This window comes from Leuciscus leuciscus, assembly GCF_965113295.1.
Source record: "Leuciscus leuciscus genome assembly, chromosome: 1".
NCBI lineage: Eukaryota > Metazoa > Chordata > Actinopteri > Cypriniformes > Leuciscidae > Leuciscus > Leuciscus leuciscus.
The window spans coordinates 80,233,843-80,251,342 of NC_138725.1; the positions used below are offsets into that span (position 1 = coordinate 80,233,843).

General features: G+C 38.8%; 1 protein-coding gene and 2 long non-coding RNA genes across 4 annotated transcripts in view; 1 reads left to right on the forward strand and 2 right to left on the reverse strand.

Annotated features, from left to right (window-relative positions):
• The window catches only part of LOC309504927 (uncharacterized protein), a 2,814-nt gene extending 1,486 nt beyond the window's left edge, over nucleotides 1-1,328 (reverse strand). Inside the window, exons 1-3 of the mRNA XM_082178240.1 lie at nucleotides 930-1,328; nucleotides 582-725; nucleotides 218-455 (exon numbers count right to left, since the gene is read on the reverse strand). Of these exons, the coding sequence (XP_082034366.1) occupies nucleotides 218-455; nucleotides 582-725; nucleotides 930-1,325 (778 nt within the window). The 5' untranslated portion in view covers nucleotides 1,326-1,328. The remainder of the gene's footprint in view (nucleotides 1-217; nucleotides 456-581; nucleotides 726-929) is intronic.
• Nucleotides 1-17,500, forward strand: part of LOC309513041 — a 328,088-nt gene that overhangs the window by 48,052 nt on the left and 262,536 nt on the right. The gene's annotated exons all lie outside the window — the stretch shown is intronic.
• LOC309504936 lies at nucleotides 3,466-10,780 on the reverse strand. 2 transcript variants are annotated; one of them, XR_014208226.1, is made up of 5 exons: nucleotides 10,429-10,780; nucleotides 9,935-9,980; nucleotides 8,736-8,794; nucleotides 7,245-7,278; nucleotides 3,466-3,643 (listed from the first exon to the last, which is right to left on the reverse strand). It is a non-coding gene; the product is annotated as an uncharacterized lncRNA (long non-coding RNA). The 2 variants fall into 2 exon arrangements; XR_014208227.1 differs by having other exon boundaries at nucleotides 7,245-7,465.

The following is a 17,500-nucleotide window of genomic DNA, read 5'->3' on the forward strand; positions in this document are numbered from 1 at the left end:
CAGGACCATTACAAGAGGAAATGACAAAAGCTAGAGATCCACCTAAAAAATACCCCTGATGGTAAAAGAGAAAAGGTTTATAAATGTAGCAAATGTCTGCAAGATGGCACAGTTAAGTATAATGCTGTAAACACAGTCTAATAAACACTTATATAATTAGTATAATTCAGCGTGGTACTCTAACTTTGGTCAAAGCCCCTTCCAGAACTACTCCTACCAACAGATACACCTCCTGCCAGCTGCTTGGCCTGTAGAAAGGTCTGCACCAGACATTTCATTTGTTCCTTGCACCTGTCTGGGTCTCTGAACATGTTAGAGGGGTCCAGACAGGCCATCTGCCTAACAGTGGCGTATTTGAGTGGGCTCTTCTCCTGCACTTTTCTGACTATATTAGTCAGCCCCTGCATGCAGTCCCTTCTAAATTCAAGGACTCTGAGATCTGATATTTTAGTGTCCTGAAGAGGGATGTACAATAAAAACACAAGTAAGTAGAATGTACAACATAATGATTCCTGCTTCTTGTATCCTGACCAAAATTTCTAAAATTACTTCAACTACAACTTCAAAATTGACCATAATACCTTCAGGGCTTTATCTGCACCTAGGCCAATGTCAATTTTCTGTGGGAGGAGCAAGTTCTTCTTCTCACTCAAGTCCAGCTTGGTGAGCTGTAGTTTTGTAATGTCCTGCAGGACTCCTCGCTTCACAAACCGCCTCAGTATACTCTGTCAGAAGAAAAATCCAGATGAAAAATGTAAGTGCCCTACATCCATATTTTTCATGCAGTAATGTCACAGTTTTAACAAGGTTAAAATTAACAAAGGTTGAAGAATTTCATCCATTAAAGACAGTGTACATAATACATCATACTCATACATAATTATAGTAGCTGAGGAGCCAGACAAGCACAAAAGTTATTTTTAAATTACCTTGATCAACTCAGCCAAGTCTTTGGCAAGGAATGGCATTACTGGCTCATCCGTCTGGTACCTCTTCAGGAAGGGGTCAAAGGTACGGGCGATGGTCGCAAAAAAATGCAACTTTGCCAAGATCAGGGGATCCTTTAGAGCGGCCTCTATTGTATCATACGAGCCTGTACCAGGGTTTGGCAGCTCCTTTCTTTTCACCGCATCCACATACAGCTGAAGTGAAGGCCAGACCTCCAGAGCTCTCTCTACCACAGGCAGGTTCTCCAACCATCGATGGCCACAGAATGATAGCGGGAACACTGATGACTTTGTGACTGTCATGTAGTCTTCCCTCCTCGCTGGAACATTGTTAAAGAGTGTGTGCATTGCTCTTAACAGCTTTTCCACCTGCCACATGGAGAAACCTGCCTTGAAAGCATAGTGCAGAGTATGTAGCCCACAGCTCCCCACGGACACCAGCTGAGCACCCCCATACATTTCATTTAAGTCGGATTGGAGAAGCTCAAAGAACTTTAAATTTACATTGGGCCCATCCATCGATACAGAGACCAGCCTGCTGAGATTCAGCTGCTGCACACACTCCTTAAGGGAAAACAATAAAAAGATGAGGATAAATAAATAAATATACCACTTAATTGATAACACACACATGCACATACACACACACACACTTTTGCACTTTTCAAGTTCAAGCAAGTATATTGTTTGACTAGGCCTACATGTCTGTTTCTATTCAAGGTATCCATGTGGACTGTTTCTGAAAATACAACCACGCCATGCAATTGATGAAACAAATTAAAAGAGATTATATATAGTTATATTGTATATAGTTCTTTTTCTATTCTCTCAAAAAAGTATGGCTAGAGTGGTGCAGAGTAGAGACCATTAACATACAGTACCAGTCAAAAGTTTGGAAACATTACTATTTTTAATGTTTTTGAAAGAAGTCTCTTATGCTCATCAAGCCTGCAGTTAAAAAACAAAACAAAACAAAAAAACAGTAATATTATTACAATTTAAAACAATGGTTCTCTTTTTTAATATATTTTAAAATGCAATTTATTTTTGTGATGCAAAGCTGAATTTTCATCAGCAAGTACTCCAGTCTAAGACACCAAAGACTGGAGTACTTGCTGATGAAAATTCAGCTTTGCATCACAAAAATAAATTGCATTTTAAAATATATTAAAAAAGAGAACCATTATTTTAAATTGTAATAATATTTCATAATATTACTGTTTTTTTTTTAACTGCAGGCTTGATGAGCATAAGAGACTTTCTGTATATTAATATATAAAGGTTTCCCTACTCTCCAAATTGGTTTGAATAAATGGATCAAACACAGGTTATAGGCTATTCATAGTCGTAGGTTTGAAGGTGAAATTATTTCAAATATTACATTCAGCATTAGAAATCACATGTTTTAAATATTAAACTTTAATTACTTACTTTAAAGTGCTTTAGCAAATCCTGGGCCGTGGAATGGCCAATGAAGTGTGATCCCAGGTACCGGGAATGCACCTTGTCGTCATTCCAGAACCGAACGTGTATGTCCATCTGTTTCTTCTTGCTTGTGTGATTTAAGCTTTCATCAAACATGAGCACATAAGGCCCCGAGACCTTGGAAATTAGGTCTTTTTTAATATAATCTGCCAAGCCAAACCGGGTGATGTATGAGGTCTTATCTTTCCCGCACGTAAATGTTTTGGCTATGTCAGAGTCTGGGAACATTGTTCGGAAAAGTTCGGCAATGTCCTCGTTCCCGTTGTACGACTGGTGTTTGGTCACAGTATTCAACACCCACAGGACCTCCGCTTTCAGTGTGGAGGTTGATCCGAAACCACTGTGTGTGGCACTGGATGCGACAGAAACGGAATCCCGCGCTGTACTTGGACCGGGTAACGTTAGTGACGGAGCCGAACAAAACTGACGGATCGCCTGCACCCGCTGCAGGCCTTTTACAGCAACGATATGCTTTTCCGACTTTGCATGCGACTTCAAGGCTTTTATGCCTAAACTAGACAGCTCCAACGTCTTCTTACACAGAGTGCAATAGGCTTGATGCCGATTGTTAGCGACGGGCTTGAGCCAGCTTCTAAACTCACCGTCTTCGAGCCATAGATCGTTAAAGGTACATTTTCCCATTGTGATAGCCAGGATGATTTCAATTAAACTAAGCAGTGACTCAGTATGAAACAGTATGTTCGGAGTTCGCGCGGGTTTCTGTGAAAGTCCGACACTCCGACAAGTGCTGCCGCATGGACCTTGTAGTTCTGGAACGCTGTGATACCAGTGTGATACCACCCAGATTCCTCATACAGAACTACAACATGCGAAACCAATGAATGCTTTTGCCGCCGCAAACGCATTTTGACGGAAGAACAAATTAATGGACGAGCAAATCAATTTAAGACGTTGCTAAATGTTTTTTATGACCTTGTATGGAAAATCCGGACGTTTTTATGACTTTTTATGGCCTTAAATTCTTATTGTTAAATTTATGACTTTTTATGACCCCGCGGAAACCCTGAAATTAACACAATTTCCCTTTAAATAGTCTATAAAATGTTGTTAAAACAATAACATAACAATTAACAAAATATGGCTGCTATAAGGTTCACAAGCTTCATTTATAGCAGCAAGCAGTTTCAGATGATCGCCTACAGACTTTATTTGGGCCTCTATTGCAGCTGGGTCCCATTTCATGACAGCAGCTACAATCAAAGCAAAAAAATCCACATGTTAAATAAATAAATACAAATGCCACTGTTGTGGTTTAGCTTATAGCAGAGATACATAGTTGAAAATTTTTGTACTCGAATCAATTAAATGAAATAAATCACAAATCAAGTAAAATTACATCAAGCCTGATATAAGGCATTCCACACACACACACACACACACACACACACACACACACACACACACACACACACACACACACACACACACATATAGGTGCCATTTACAACTGCATGCGATTTTAGTGATCGGATAGCTATATGATCTTGAAAAGACCAGGATTAAATGGCCTCCGAAACGCATTCGTGACGCATTTGAATCTGATTGCTCACACCACTTCAGGAGGTGGTCTGGGCCGCATTCCAGAAGAAACTGGACAAGTGTAAATGCATCTGGTTGTTGAAACCACATGTAAATTTTACTCCTCCCAAAAACGCTCTAAAATAAAGTTGTGAGAGCGTGTTTTAGGCTATATGTCATGTTATAGCAAGTTATGACGACGCTACTGCCGCATCGCCGCTGACCATCTAACGTTATTCATCAAGCCAACGTGCAAACTATCGCAAATTAAAGTGAAAGTAAGTCCCCGATGCTTAACACACAGTTATCATCATTAAAAGTAAAGAAACGAAATGATCTTACCAGGGCTGTTGCCGCTCTCTCCTATTGCTGTCTTTGATTTAGAAATTTTAACGGATGATCAATAAAATGCAGTTCATATCTGTTGCTTTCGGTGACGTGAACACCATTAAATTTGCATAGCGAGGGAATCGAAGATCTGATTTATATCCATTTTGCAAAAACACATTTATGTGACCAGGTGTAAATGGAATTGTTGTGATAAAACAGATAGCTATCCGATCTGAGAAAACGCATCAAGTGGCCAGGTTTAAACAGCCCCATATACACACACACACACACACACACACACACACACACACACACACACACACACACACATATTAGGGGTGTAAGTTAACGGTTCACAAAATTCATGGTTCGGTTCAATACGATACACTTGTGTCATGGTTCGGTACGTTTTCGATACAGGAAAAAGAAAGAAATGCCAGAGAAATTTCCTTGATTTAATATAAAAAAAAAAAAAAAAATTGTATTAAACATAACATCATAAAGTATGATTTTTTTTTTTTACTTTGAGGAATGATGAAACTATAATCGACTCTTAGAAGCATGTAAAACAGCTACTTGAAAAAAAAATGTAATGTAATATTGTAGTTATAAACAAAGGTTTATTTTAGTTCAGATTACGGTAACTTTGAGGGCAGTAATTTTATTCATGTCAAAATAAAACCAACGTAATGTAACTTGAAAGCATTATAGCCTACTATTCCTGCCAAACTTCCATGGTTACAGTTTGTTTTACTACAGTAAATCCATGGTGAATGTTGCTGATCTGTGGACACTGGATTGTTCATTCATGGCACAATATTTCCATGTCAGCGCTGTTTGATCCGTTAATAACAGAGATATATGAATGCTTCTCAATAGATCTCGCAGCGATGTTATTACTTCAGTGGGGATCTCTTAGCGCCGTGTAGTAACAGTGTCGATTGATCAAGATCGGCTCGCGCTGCACTGGTCCAAACTGATAAACGGCCCGTGAAGCACATAATAACAGCACCTGCTTTCTGGTCAGTTAGCCTACAGTACCTGCTTTCTGGTCAGTTAGCCTACAGTACCTGCTTTCTGGTCAGTTAGCCTACAGTACCTGCTTTTTTTGTGGAAACCAAATCTTTTGATTGTGAGAGAGCCATGTGTTAAAAGTCAGATGGCACTTTGCTACTTTATGATTTGCCCTATGTCTGAACAAAAGAAATAAAAGTGAACTATCTATACCATATTGAATTGCATAGCATCATATTTTTGCAATGCGTTGAATCGAAATCGAATCGCACCGGATCGTAATAAAAGTGAATCGTATTGCATTGCATCGGTAGCTGGCAGCTGCTTATATGTATCATTAATGTATTGTATCGTTGGCTATGCATCGAGATGCGTATCGTATCGGCCTCAGTTATGGAGATGCACATCCCTAATACCTATATAGGAAAAGTAACTACATTTACATACTGTGAATCGTTTTTGCATCGACATTTTCTTAATCTTACACCCCTAATATAAATATCGATACTGAAATATCTGAACGGTACCAATACTAATTTCCTGAAGTATCAATACTAGCCGAGCTGTCACTTTCACTTCTCTCCAAAGGCGCGTTGACAAACACCACACGCGCACTCGTCTCATTCGCTCTGGTTAAATAGCAAAAGTGAAGTGAATGGGGCCGATCACACTTGACGCGTTTTTTGCAGTGAGAGGCGCCTATTTTCAATTGGTTTCCAGCGAGCGTTCTGCGCGCTGTTTATGTGCCTGCTGCGCCTCGCGGGCCTTCCGTTTTAATGATGAAAGCTAGTTGCTTGAACGCCCGGAGAGTGCGATGATGGAGGATAAACTTGTGGTGCTCTCGCGGGTTACCAGGAGCTTATAACGACTTCACGAACCGTAACTACCAGAATGTTAACAGAAAGTAAATAAAGTTAATAAAAGGCTGATTTGACGTTTACTTGACTGACAGGACAGCGGTTTCAGTGGTTGCCGAGCAACATAACAAACGCCGCGCACTGCTCGTTCTGTGTGATCGGGGCAGTGCTGTGTGCCTCGCGTGTTCGAACCTGAAAAACGCGTTAGTCTGATCGGGGCCTAATATAGCTAAGCACCTGAAAGACCGACACCGGGATCTATATAAATAATTTCGAGAGGTTGGTAACTCTTCTCATTTTAACATTTCTGAAACATTAACCAAGATGGCCTAGTATTGTTGTTGATATGAGTGCGTGTTGTCTCGTTTTTTCACCGTAATTCTTAAAGTTAATATAATCTGACTGAGAAATCTTAGACAAGTAACGTTAAATATTTTAACTGTGGTCAAATGTAAATTAACTTGTGCTTATTTAACTTTATTCAAAAATTAGTATTTAATTCTGCAATTTGCCTTCATATCTTATCATCAATTTGATTACACAGATACTAATTAAACTAAACTGAGCTATTGAATGACATCTTTGAATTCAATAATGAAATGCCTTTAACTGAAAATGTTATGTTTTATCTTATTATTATACATTACTGACACTATATCCTCCAATTTGATACTGTTAAGTGCTTTGACACAATCTGTATTGTTAAAAGCACTAATAGTATTGTTATCGTGTATAATGCACACACGTTTGTGTTTAAATCTGTTCATCAAATAACGTTAATGTATTAACCAGCATTAATGCTTTTGAACAAGTGCACTACTTCAGGACATTTTTGTTCATGTAAAATATCCTTCATTGTCATGTTCTAGACTTGTTATATTTAGCTTTAAATAATAAAAATAAAAAAAAACTTAATATTGTGGCAGTTTTTTTCTCCGTGGTATCGAAAATGGTATCGAATATCGATATTTTTCAAGGTATCGTATCGAAGTTCGAAATTCTAGTATCGTGACAACACTACAATAGTGTTGAAATAACATTGAGACAAAGGAGGTAGAGGACGAATACTCACTTCTCTTGGTAGCTGTTCTGATGAATGACGGATCCTGGCCACAGAAAGATAAAAGAGAGAGGTAAAAGGGGGGAATTAATTAGCATGGGTCACATTTCATTCGTTTTGTCTGGTATCTAAAACTTATGTCTGATAGAAAAATGTGCATCACCAAAAGAAGGAACATGTAGATTAACACAGTGGATCTGTCCAAACGGTAATCGTTTTAATAACATTGTCATCTGTACAAAGAAAAAACGTTTCCGTTTTTAGTACATTGTTGATGTGTAAAAGTTCCTTAAGTTTGTGTGTTCTTGACGTCTTTTCTTTTAACCCTGCAGGTAGTTACATTAACGCATCTGTTAATAAAAGTTTTACCTATGGAACTTCGGTATGATGAAAATGTGTGTAATATAGCAAACCCAAACAAACAACTCAATTATTCTATGTTAAACTTAACTCTTCCACCATATCTACTTTAAAATGAAACACAGGAACTTGCCATCCTAGGTCACATTACCATAAATATAATATAAAATTACTATAAGATAAAATTACTTCAGTTAATTTACCATCGGATGCATGTCCCCCTTTGCTAACCCTTTTGTGGAAGGGCTCTTTGTGAAGGGATTTAGATGTTTGCTTCGAACACCCCTTTAATTGTACATTTATTAAATCACATGTAATGTTTATAAATAATACTAGGTAAAGGAGAGCAAACTGATTCCCCCTTCATTTTATCTACCTTATGCCGACCGAAAGGTATATGATTTTCTTTCTTCAGATGAAAACACATATTTTAGAAAAAATAAACTAGACTTTTAGAAATATTATCCATCTCTTGTGTTTGTGTGTCAAATAATGCAAGTGAATAGACACCAAAATGCTGAAGGTCGAAAAAGTCCAAGAGCATTGTAAAGCTCACATGATAAGTGCAGAAAACATCTTGTGTGAACAACACAGCAAGCTGTGAGTACGCTGTATGAAGTTTCTGGCGTATGCACTTGCATTATATTGGCTTACAATAATGGATAATTTTTCAAAAAATCTTTGTGGAAAGAAAGTCAGATATATATCTAGAATGGCACGAGAGAAGAAAAAAAGAGATCATTTTTTAATTTCGGAGTGCATTGTGCCTTTAAAATTGACTGCGGATTTAAATACTGGGTAACACTTTATTTCGATAGTCCACTTTAGACATTCTACTAACTATAAGTAACTTTGCAACTACATGTCAACTATCTGTCATTAGAGTATTAGTAGACTGTCTGCTTAATATTTGCTAACACTCTGTTTTGTTGGTCCCCTAACAGACATTCTACTGACTATAAGTTACTTGGCAACTACAAGTCAACTTATTCTAACCCGAATCCTAACATCTAAACTTAACCTACCAGTCTATTGACTGTCTACTACAGCCTACTAATACTCTAATGAGAGTTAGTTGACATGTTAGTGAAAGTGGACTATCGAAATAAAGTGTAACCAGAAGATACTGCAGTGGATACTTACTAGTGATGGACTTGTTTCTCTGTTGGTGCCTATTCTGCTCCGTAAGTCCAATGCTTGATCTAAAAATATATTTTTTTTTTTAAAGAGTTTTAATAGGATTATTGATCGCGTAACATAGGACCATTTTTTAATGTTCCATAAGTGTTATATAAATCTGGAGAACCCTTACTAAAAATTAACAATGTTTTGCGACACTAACCAAATGGTAATAAATTATTGTAATACGTAAAATAGGAAAGAGGCCGCACTATGCATAAACTTTTATTTGCAAAAACAGGTTTCGGCGCGTGCCTTCATCAGTTTCCACGTGCCGAAACGCATTTTTGCAAATAAAAGTTTATGCATAGTGCGGCCTCTTTCCTATTTTACGTATTACAATTATCCAGGCCAGCACTCTAAAAGTTTATTAATATATGAAGTGAAGCCTGCTCCTATACTCACTATCCACCATAAAAACATGGTTTCTACACTATAATAAAAAACATGGTTAATTTAGCAAATGTCCTTAAAGGATTAGTTCACCTCAAAGTTGAAAATTGTGTCATCATTCACTCACCCTCAAGTTGTTTTAAACCTGTATGAATTTCTTTCTTCTGCTGAACACAAAGAAAGATATTTTGAAGAATGTCGGTAACCAGACAGACTTGGGTCCCATTGACTTCCATAGTAGGGAAAAAAAATTCTATGGAAGTCAATGGGACCCAAGTTACAGACATTCTTCAAAATATCTTTCTTTGTGTTCAGCAGAAGAAAGAAATTCATACAGGTTTGAAACAACTTGAGGTTGAGTAAATGATGACAGAATTTTCAACTTTGAGGTGAACTAATCCTTTAAAAGAACAGCTCATCCAAAAAAAAAAATAGAGTTATCTCATTATGTAGCTTACTCACCCATATGTTGAAATTGTATGAGTTTCTTATGTACAGTAGAACCATAATTAAGATATCTTGAAAAATGCCTTTTATTTTTGTCATAGGCAACAATGCATACAGTTGTTTTATTCCCAAAATTCTTGTGTTTCACAAAAGTAAGTTATACAGGTTTGAAAATACTTTCATTTTGAAAGACATTTATTTTTGGGTCAGCTAGGCCTGTAAACTCAAGAAGATAAAGCTTGTCTGGAGGGTTTGAACCAGTGCATTTGAGCAGATTCACATATTCTGCCTCTATTTCACGTGTATTTTATGACAATACTCACCGCATCTGAACATCGTGTGGCTGGATAATATTTATTCCCCAAATGCCTGGATCATGAAGGAAACACACACATACACATCAATATTAGTTATTTGTTTTACTTACTTACGGAGACATTTGCAAAAGCTTGCTAAATTGACTCACCAGCTCCAAAACATATTATTACGACTCGTTAATTTAACTGATCGGTTAGCCATCCCGCGATCAATAGATTCATAAGCCTAGTTTGCAGATTCTTATAGTATAAGACTGTGACAGTTCCTTTCTGTCTAAAGATACAATATATATTCTCAGTTCACTCGTTGTAAGCTCCCATGCTGAGTTTATTTTATCATAAACTAAGTTAGACAAGTTACACATGCTAGCAGCACATAACATTAATACATTGGAATACCGTATGCACTAACAATATTGCTCTAATCGCGTTTAGATTCTCAATTTAATACACTAGCCTATATCTTGATGTAGCAGAATTTGTATAAAATAAAGTTTTACCTTCCGTAGATTGCAATATTTCCGTTGATAAAATTCTTTGTCCATATTCCTTGTTTGTTCTTCATTTACATCCAGCAACACCCAGCAACTCGCTCAAAATAAACATTTAGCAGTCCGATGAAAAATAATCCATGTTTTAAACGATGTAAAACCCACATAATAGGCAAATATTGAAGATCCCGCGCAGCAGCAAAGCAAACACCGACTCACTCAACTGACGTTTATTCAAACTTGACTCGTAAAGGCGCGCATAGTTGTCATTGGCTAGATTCCTGGATGACAGACAGAATAAACAGAGAATAACCAATCATGCTCAAAACAGCTAGGAGAGACAGCCAATAGTGTGGCAACATTGCAATTACAGGGAAATATGAAAATATAATATAATATATAAAAAAAAAAATATATATATATTGTGTGCTATTTATTTGGTTGTTTTTGTAGGCTGGCTGTTATATTTAGGCTAATCAATTGGTTAAATTGTTTTTTCATTGCAGTGCATGATTAAAAATTCAACAATAAAAATGAAAGATTAAAAATACTGTAAGAACTTACAGTAACTGACCATATATAATATTTATTTACCACTGTTCTGATAAAGTGCAATTTAATAGAGCAAACAGTATATTAAACAGAGCAAACACTGCATATATTCATATACAATTCTGTATGTAGATCTATATGAAAATCTAAGGAATTGGCATCATGGTGGTGACAGTTACATTCATGTGACCCATAATGACCCTTTTACACTTTCACAAATTATTGACCTTTCCTTTAGAAACACTCTTATGCCTAATAATGTCAACATCCATTTTCACCCTGTGTGGCACAGTTACACAACCTGTTGGTTTAGAGTTAATCCTCTGTCCAACGCAACACTTTGGTTACATTGGCATAATTCTATACAAGTTACAACATAATACCCCGGGTTTCACACTTCACAGGCAAGCCTGACTAAAATGCATGTTTGAGCTGTATTACCTGAAAGCAACATATCTTATGGCAGTGCCATTGTTTTGTCTCAAGATGCACGCCAGTAATGTTTTTTTTTTTTTTCTAAGGCACATTTTTAAAAGCTATAATTAAATACCCAAATTGAACTAAGGACAAATCCTGGCTTTATCTTAACCCTGTCTGTGAAACCGGGTCTGGGTTAGAAATTAAGGGTTAAGGTTAACCCTAACCCTAACCTTAAGACTTGTCTACAGACTTTTATTTAACAGCATGGTGTTAACTGCAGTGGTTAGGCCTTTAGCATTGATAAAGGACAAAAATCTTCTCACTGTGACAGTCTGTTTAATAAAGATTGTTTGTATGGATTGTCCCTAAACTAGAGCTATTGATGCATTCAAGACATGCCTAGTATCATAAAGATCGTATTTACAAATTGAACACACATGAACGCCGCCACAATGATGAAAATATGAGTAGGAAGCTTGGGATTTTCTTTAATCCACAATCTCGAGTTATGAGTGTGTCAGTGAGAAACATTGTGGAATACCACAATACTTGGGTATTTAGCAGTTACATTGTCAGGCTTTTCCATTTACGATGAAGTAAGCTAATGCCTGCACAAAATATGACAGTGTTATAGTATAACAATATAACATGTAGGCTAATGATACATTTTACAGTGGCTTCATAAATTAATTTAAAACATAAATTTTTTTTTTTTAAATTGTAAAACCTCATGAATACAAACTTCCCAGAAGGACTTAAAAGTGCCATGTGTGCATCATGAACCCTGTTGGTGTCTGACCAGCAAGATCAATTTAACAGTTAATTATATAGTCCGTAACAGTCAGTTAATTAATTTACAGATATTGTTTGTCATTTTGTTCTGAACTAGTTCTGGCTGTCAGTGGACGTTTAGATTATGGCCATATTGGACATCTTTATTCACGTCTTTTATGGACTGTTTCTGGATGTCAACGGACGTCTAGATTATAGTCGGTATGAACGTCTTTTCTGAACTAGTTCTGGCTGTCAGTAGACGTTTAGATTATGGCCGGATTGGACATCTTTATTCACGTCATTTATGGACTGTTTTTGGATGTCAACGGACGTCCAGATTATAGTCAGTATGAACGTCTTTTCTGAACTAGTTCTGGCTGTCTGTGGACGTTTAGATTATGGCCGGATTGGACATGTTTATTCACGTCTTTTATGGACTGTTTTTGGATGTCAACGGACGTCCAGATTATAGTCAGTATGAACGTCTTTTCTGAACTAGTTCTGGCTGTCAGTAGACGTTTAGATTATGGCCGGATTGGACATCTTTATTCACGTCTTTTATGGACTGTTTCTGGATGTCAACGGACGTCCAGATTATAGTCAGTATGAACGTCTGTTCTGAACTAGTTCTGGCTGTCTGTGGACGTTTAGATTATGGCCGGATTGGACATGTTTATTCACGTCTTTTATGGACTGTTTCTGGATGTCAACGGACGTCCAGATTATAGTCAGTATGAATGTCTTTTCTGAACTAGTTCTGGCTGTCAGTAGACGTTTAGATTATGGCCATATTGGACATCTTTATTCACGTCATTTATGGACTGTTTCTGGATGTCAACGGACGTCCAGATTATAGTCAGTATGAACGTCTTTTCTGAACTAGTTCTGGCTGTCTGTGGACGTTTAGATTATGGCCGGATTGGACATGTTTATTCACGTCTTTTATGGACTGTTTTTGGATGTCAACGGACGTCCAGATTATAGTCAGTATGAACGTCTTTTCTGAACTAGTTCTGGCTGTCAGTAGACGTTTAGATTATGGCCGGATTGGACATCTTTATTCACGTCTTTTATGGACTGTTTCTGGATGTCAACGGACGTCCAGATTATAGTCAGTATGAACGTCTGTTCTGAACTAGTTCTGGCTGTCTGTGGACGTTTAGATTATGGCCGGATTGGACATGTTTATTCACGTCTTTTATGGACTGTTTCTGGATGTCAACGGACGTCCAGATTATAGTCAGTATGAATGTCTTTTCTGAACTAGTTCTGGCTGTCAGTAGACGTTTAGATTATGGCCATATTGGACATCTTTATTCACGTCATTTATGGACTGTTTCTGGATGTCAACGGACGTCCAGATTATAGTCAGTATGAACGTCTTTTCTGAACTAGTTCTGGCTGTCTGTGGACGTTTAGATTATGGCCGGATTGGACATCTTTATTCACGTCATTTATGGACTGTTTCTGGATGTCAACGGACGTCCAGATTATAGTCAGTATGAACGTCTTTTCTGAACTAGTTCTGGCTGTCAGTAGACGTTTAGATTATGGCCGGATTGGAAATCTTTATTCACGTCATTTATGAACTGTTTCTGGATGTCAACGGACGTCCAGATTATAGTCAGTATGAACGTCTGTTCTGAACTAGTTCTGGCTGTCTGTGGACGTTTAGATTATGGCCGGATTGGACATCTTTATTCACGTCATTTATGGACTGTTTCTGGATGTCAACGGACGTCCAGATTATAGTCAGTATGAACGTCTTTTCTGAACTAGTTCTGGCTGTCAGTAGACGTTTAGATTATGGCCAGATTGGACATAATTTCTCAGTGTCATTAATCGACTAATTCTGGCTGTCAATGGACGTTCAGATCATGGCCTGGACTTTATATCAACCTGTTTTGTACGTCCACAGACGTCGCTTGCTCAGTGGGTTTTTAGTTTACTTCACTAATGTTCTAACCTTTTAAATAGCCCGTTTTTGGCAGCAGATTTCGCTTACGGCCATACCACGTTGAGAACGCCCGATCTCGTCTGATCTCGGAAGCTAAGCAGGGTCGGGCCTGGTTAGTACTTGGATGGGAGACCGCCTGGGAATACCAGGTGCTGTAAGCATTTTTGGTTTAAAAAAAAAAAAAAAAAAAAAAGAGTCCATGATATTCTTCAAAAAGCCTGAAATATTCTCTGAGTTTCTTCAACATGCCCCGGTCTTGGGAGCAGAGTTTCTTCAGAAGGCCTGAAAAATTCGATGAATTTCTTCAAAAAGCCCGTTTTTGGCAGCAGATTTCGCTTACGGCCATACCACGTTGAGAACGCCCGATCTCGTCTGATCTCGGAAGCTAAGCAGGGTCGGGCCTGGTTAGTACTTGGATGGGAGACCGCCTGGGAATACCAGGTGCTGTAAGCTTTTTAGTTTACTTCACTAATGTTCTAACCTTTTAAATAGCCCGTTTTTGGCAGCAGATTTCGCTTACGGCCATACCACGTTGAGAACGCCCGATCTCGTCTGATCTCGGAAGCTAAGCAGGGTCGGGCCTGGTTAGTACTTGGATGGGAGACCGCCTGGGAATACCAGGTGCTGTAAGCATTTTTGGTTTAAAAAAAAAAAAAAAAAAAAAAAAAAGAGTCCATGAGATTCTTCAAAAAGCCTGAAATATTCTCTGAGTTTCTTCAACATGCCCCGGTCTTGGGAGCAGAGTTTCTTCAGAAGGCCTGAAAAATTCGATGAATTACTTCAAAAAGCCCGTTTTTGGCAGCAGATTTCGCTTACGGCCATACCACGTTGAGAACGCCCGATCTCATCTGATCTCGGAAGCTAAGCAGGGTCGGGCCTGGTTAGTACTTGGATGGGAGACCGCCTGGGAATACCAGGTGCTGTAAGCTTTTTAGTTTACTTCACTAATGTTCTAACCTTTTAAATAGCCCGTTTTTGGCAGCAGATTTCGCTTACGGCCATACCACGTTGAGAACGCCCGATCTCGTCTGATCTCGGAAGCTAAGCAGGGTCGGGCCTGGTTAGTACTTGAATGGGAGACCGCCTGGGAATACCAGGTGCTGTAAGCATTTTTGGTTTAAAAAAAAAAAAAAAAGAGTCCATGAGATTCTTCAAAAAGCCTGAAATATTCTCTGAGTTTCTTCAACATGCCCGGTCTTGGGAGCAGAGTTTCTTCAGAAGGCCTGAAAAATTCGATGAATTTCTTCAAAAAGCCCGTTTTTGGCAGCAGATTTCGCTTACGGCCATACCACGTTGAGAACGCCCGATCTCGTCTGATCTCGGAAGCTAAGCAGGGTCGGGCCTGGTTAGTACTTGGATGGGAGACCGCCTGGGAATACCAGGTGCTGTAAGCATTTTTGGTTAAAAAAGAAAAAAAAAAAAAAGAAAAAAAGAGTCCATGAGATTCTTCAAAAAGCCTGAAATATTCTCTGAGTTTCTTCAACATGCCCCGGTCTTGGGAGCAGAGTTTCTTCAGAAGGCCTGAAAAATTCGATGAATTTCTTCAAAAAGCCCGTTTTTGGCAGCAGATTTCGCTTACGGCCATACCACGTTGAGAACGCCCGATCTCGTCTGATCTCGGAAGCTAAGCAGGGTCGGGCCTGGTTAGTACTTGGATGGGAGACCGCCTGGGAATACCAGGTGCTGTAAGCATTTTTGGTTTAAAAAAAAAAAAAAAAAAAAAAAAAAAGAGTCCATGAGATTCTTCAAAAAGCCTGAAATATTCTCTGAGTTTCTTCAACATGCCCCGGTCTTGGGAGCAGAGTTTCTTCAGAAGGCCTGAAAAATTCGATGAATTTCTTCAAAAAGCCCGTTTTTGGCAGCAGATTTCGCTTACGGCCATACCACGTTGAGAACGCCCGATCTCGTCTGATCTCGGAAGCTAAGCAGGGTCGGGCCTGGTTAGTACTTGGATGGGAGACCGCCTGGGAATACCAGGTGCTGTAAGCTTTTTAGTTTACTTCACTAATGTTCTAACCTTTTAAATAGCCCGTTTTTGGCAGCAGATTTTGCTTACGGCCATACCACGTTGAGAACGCCCGATCTCGTCTGATCTCGGAAGCTAAGCAGGGTCGGGCCTGGTTAGTACTTGGATGGGAGACCGCCTGGGAATACCAGGTGCTGTAAGCATTTTTGGTTTAAAAAAAAAAAAAAAAAAAAAAAAAAGAGTCCATGAGATTCTTCAAAAAGCCTGAAATATTCTCTGAGTTTCTTCAACATGCCCCGGTCTTGGGAGCAGAGTTTCTTCAGAAGGCCTGAAAAATTCGATGAATTACTTCAAAAAGCCCGTTTTTGGCAGCAGATTTCGCTTACGGCCATACCACGTTGAGAACGCCCGATCTCATCTGATCTCGGAAGCTAAGCAGGGTCGGGCCTGGTTAGTACTTGGATGGGAGACCGCCTGGGAATACCAGGTGCTGTAAGCTTTTTAGTTTACTTCACTAATGTTCTAACCTTTTAAATAGCCCGTTTTTGGCAGCAGATTTCGCTTACGGCCATACCACGTTGAGAACGCCCGATCTCGTCTGATCTCGGAAGCTAAGCAGGGTCGGGCCTGGTTAGTACTTGAATGGGAGACCGCCTGGGAATACCAGGTGCTGTAAGCATTTTTGGTTTAAAAAAAAAAAAAAAAGAGTCCATGAGATTCTTCAAAAAGCCTGAAATATTCTCTGAGTTTCTTCAACATGCCCGGTCTTGGGAGCAGAGTTTCTTCAGAAGGCCTGAAAAATTCGATGAATTTCTTCAAAAAGCCCGTTTTTGGCAGCAGATTTCGCTTACGGCCATACCACGTTGAGAACGCCCGATCTCGTCTGATCTCGGAAGCTAAGCAGGGTCGGGCCTGGTTAGTACTTGGATGGGAGACCGCCTGGGAATACCAGGTGCTGTAAGCATTTTTGGTTAAAAAAAAAAAAAAAAAAAAGAAAAAAAGAGTCCATGAGATTCTTCAAAAAGCCTGAAATATTCTCTGAGTTTCTTCAACATGCCCCGGTCTTGGGAGCAGAGTTTCTTCAGAAGGCCTGAAAAATTCGATGAATTTCTTCAAAAAGCCCGTTTTTGGCAGCAGATTTCGCTTACGGCCATACCACGTTGAGAACGCCCGATCTCGTCTGATCTCGGAAGCTAAGCAGGGTCGGGCCTGGTTAGTACTTGGATGGGAGACCGCCTGGGAATACCAGGTGCTGTAAGCATTTTTGGTTTAAAAAAAAAAAAAAAAAAAAAAAAAAAGAGTCCATGAGATTCTTCAAAAAGCCTGAAATATTCTCTGAGTTTCTTCAACATGCCCCGGTCTTGGGAGCAGAGTTTCTTCAGAAGGCCTGAAAAATTCGATGAATTTCTTCA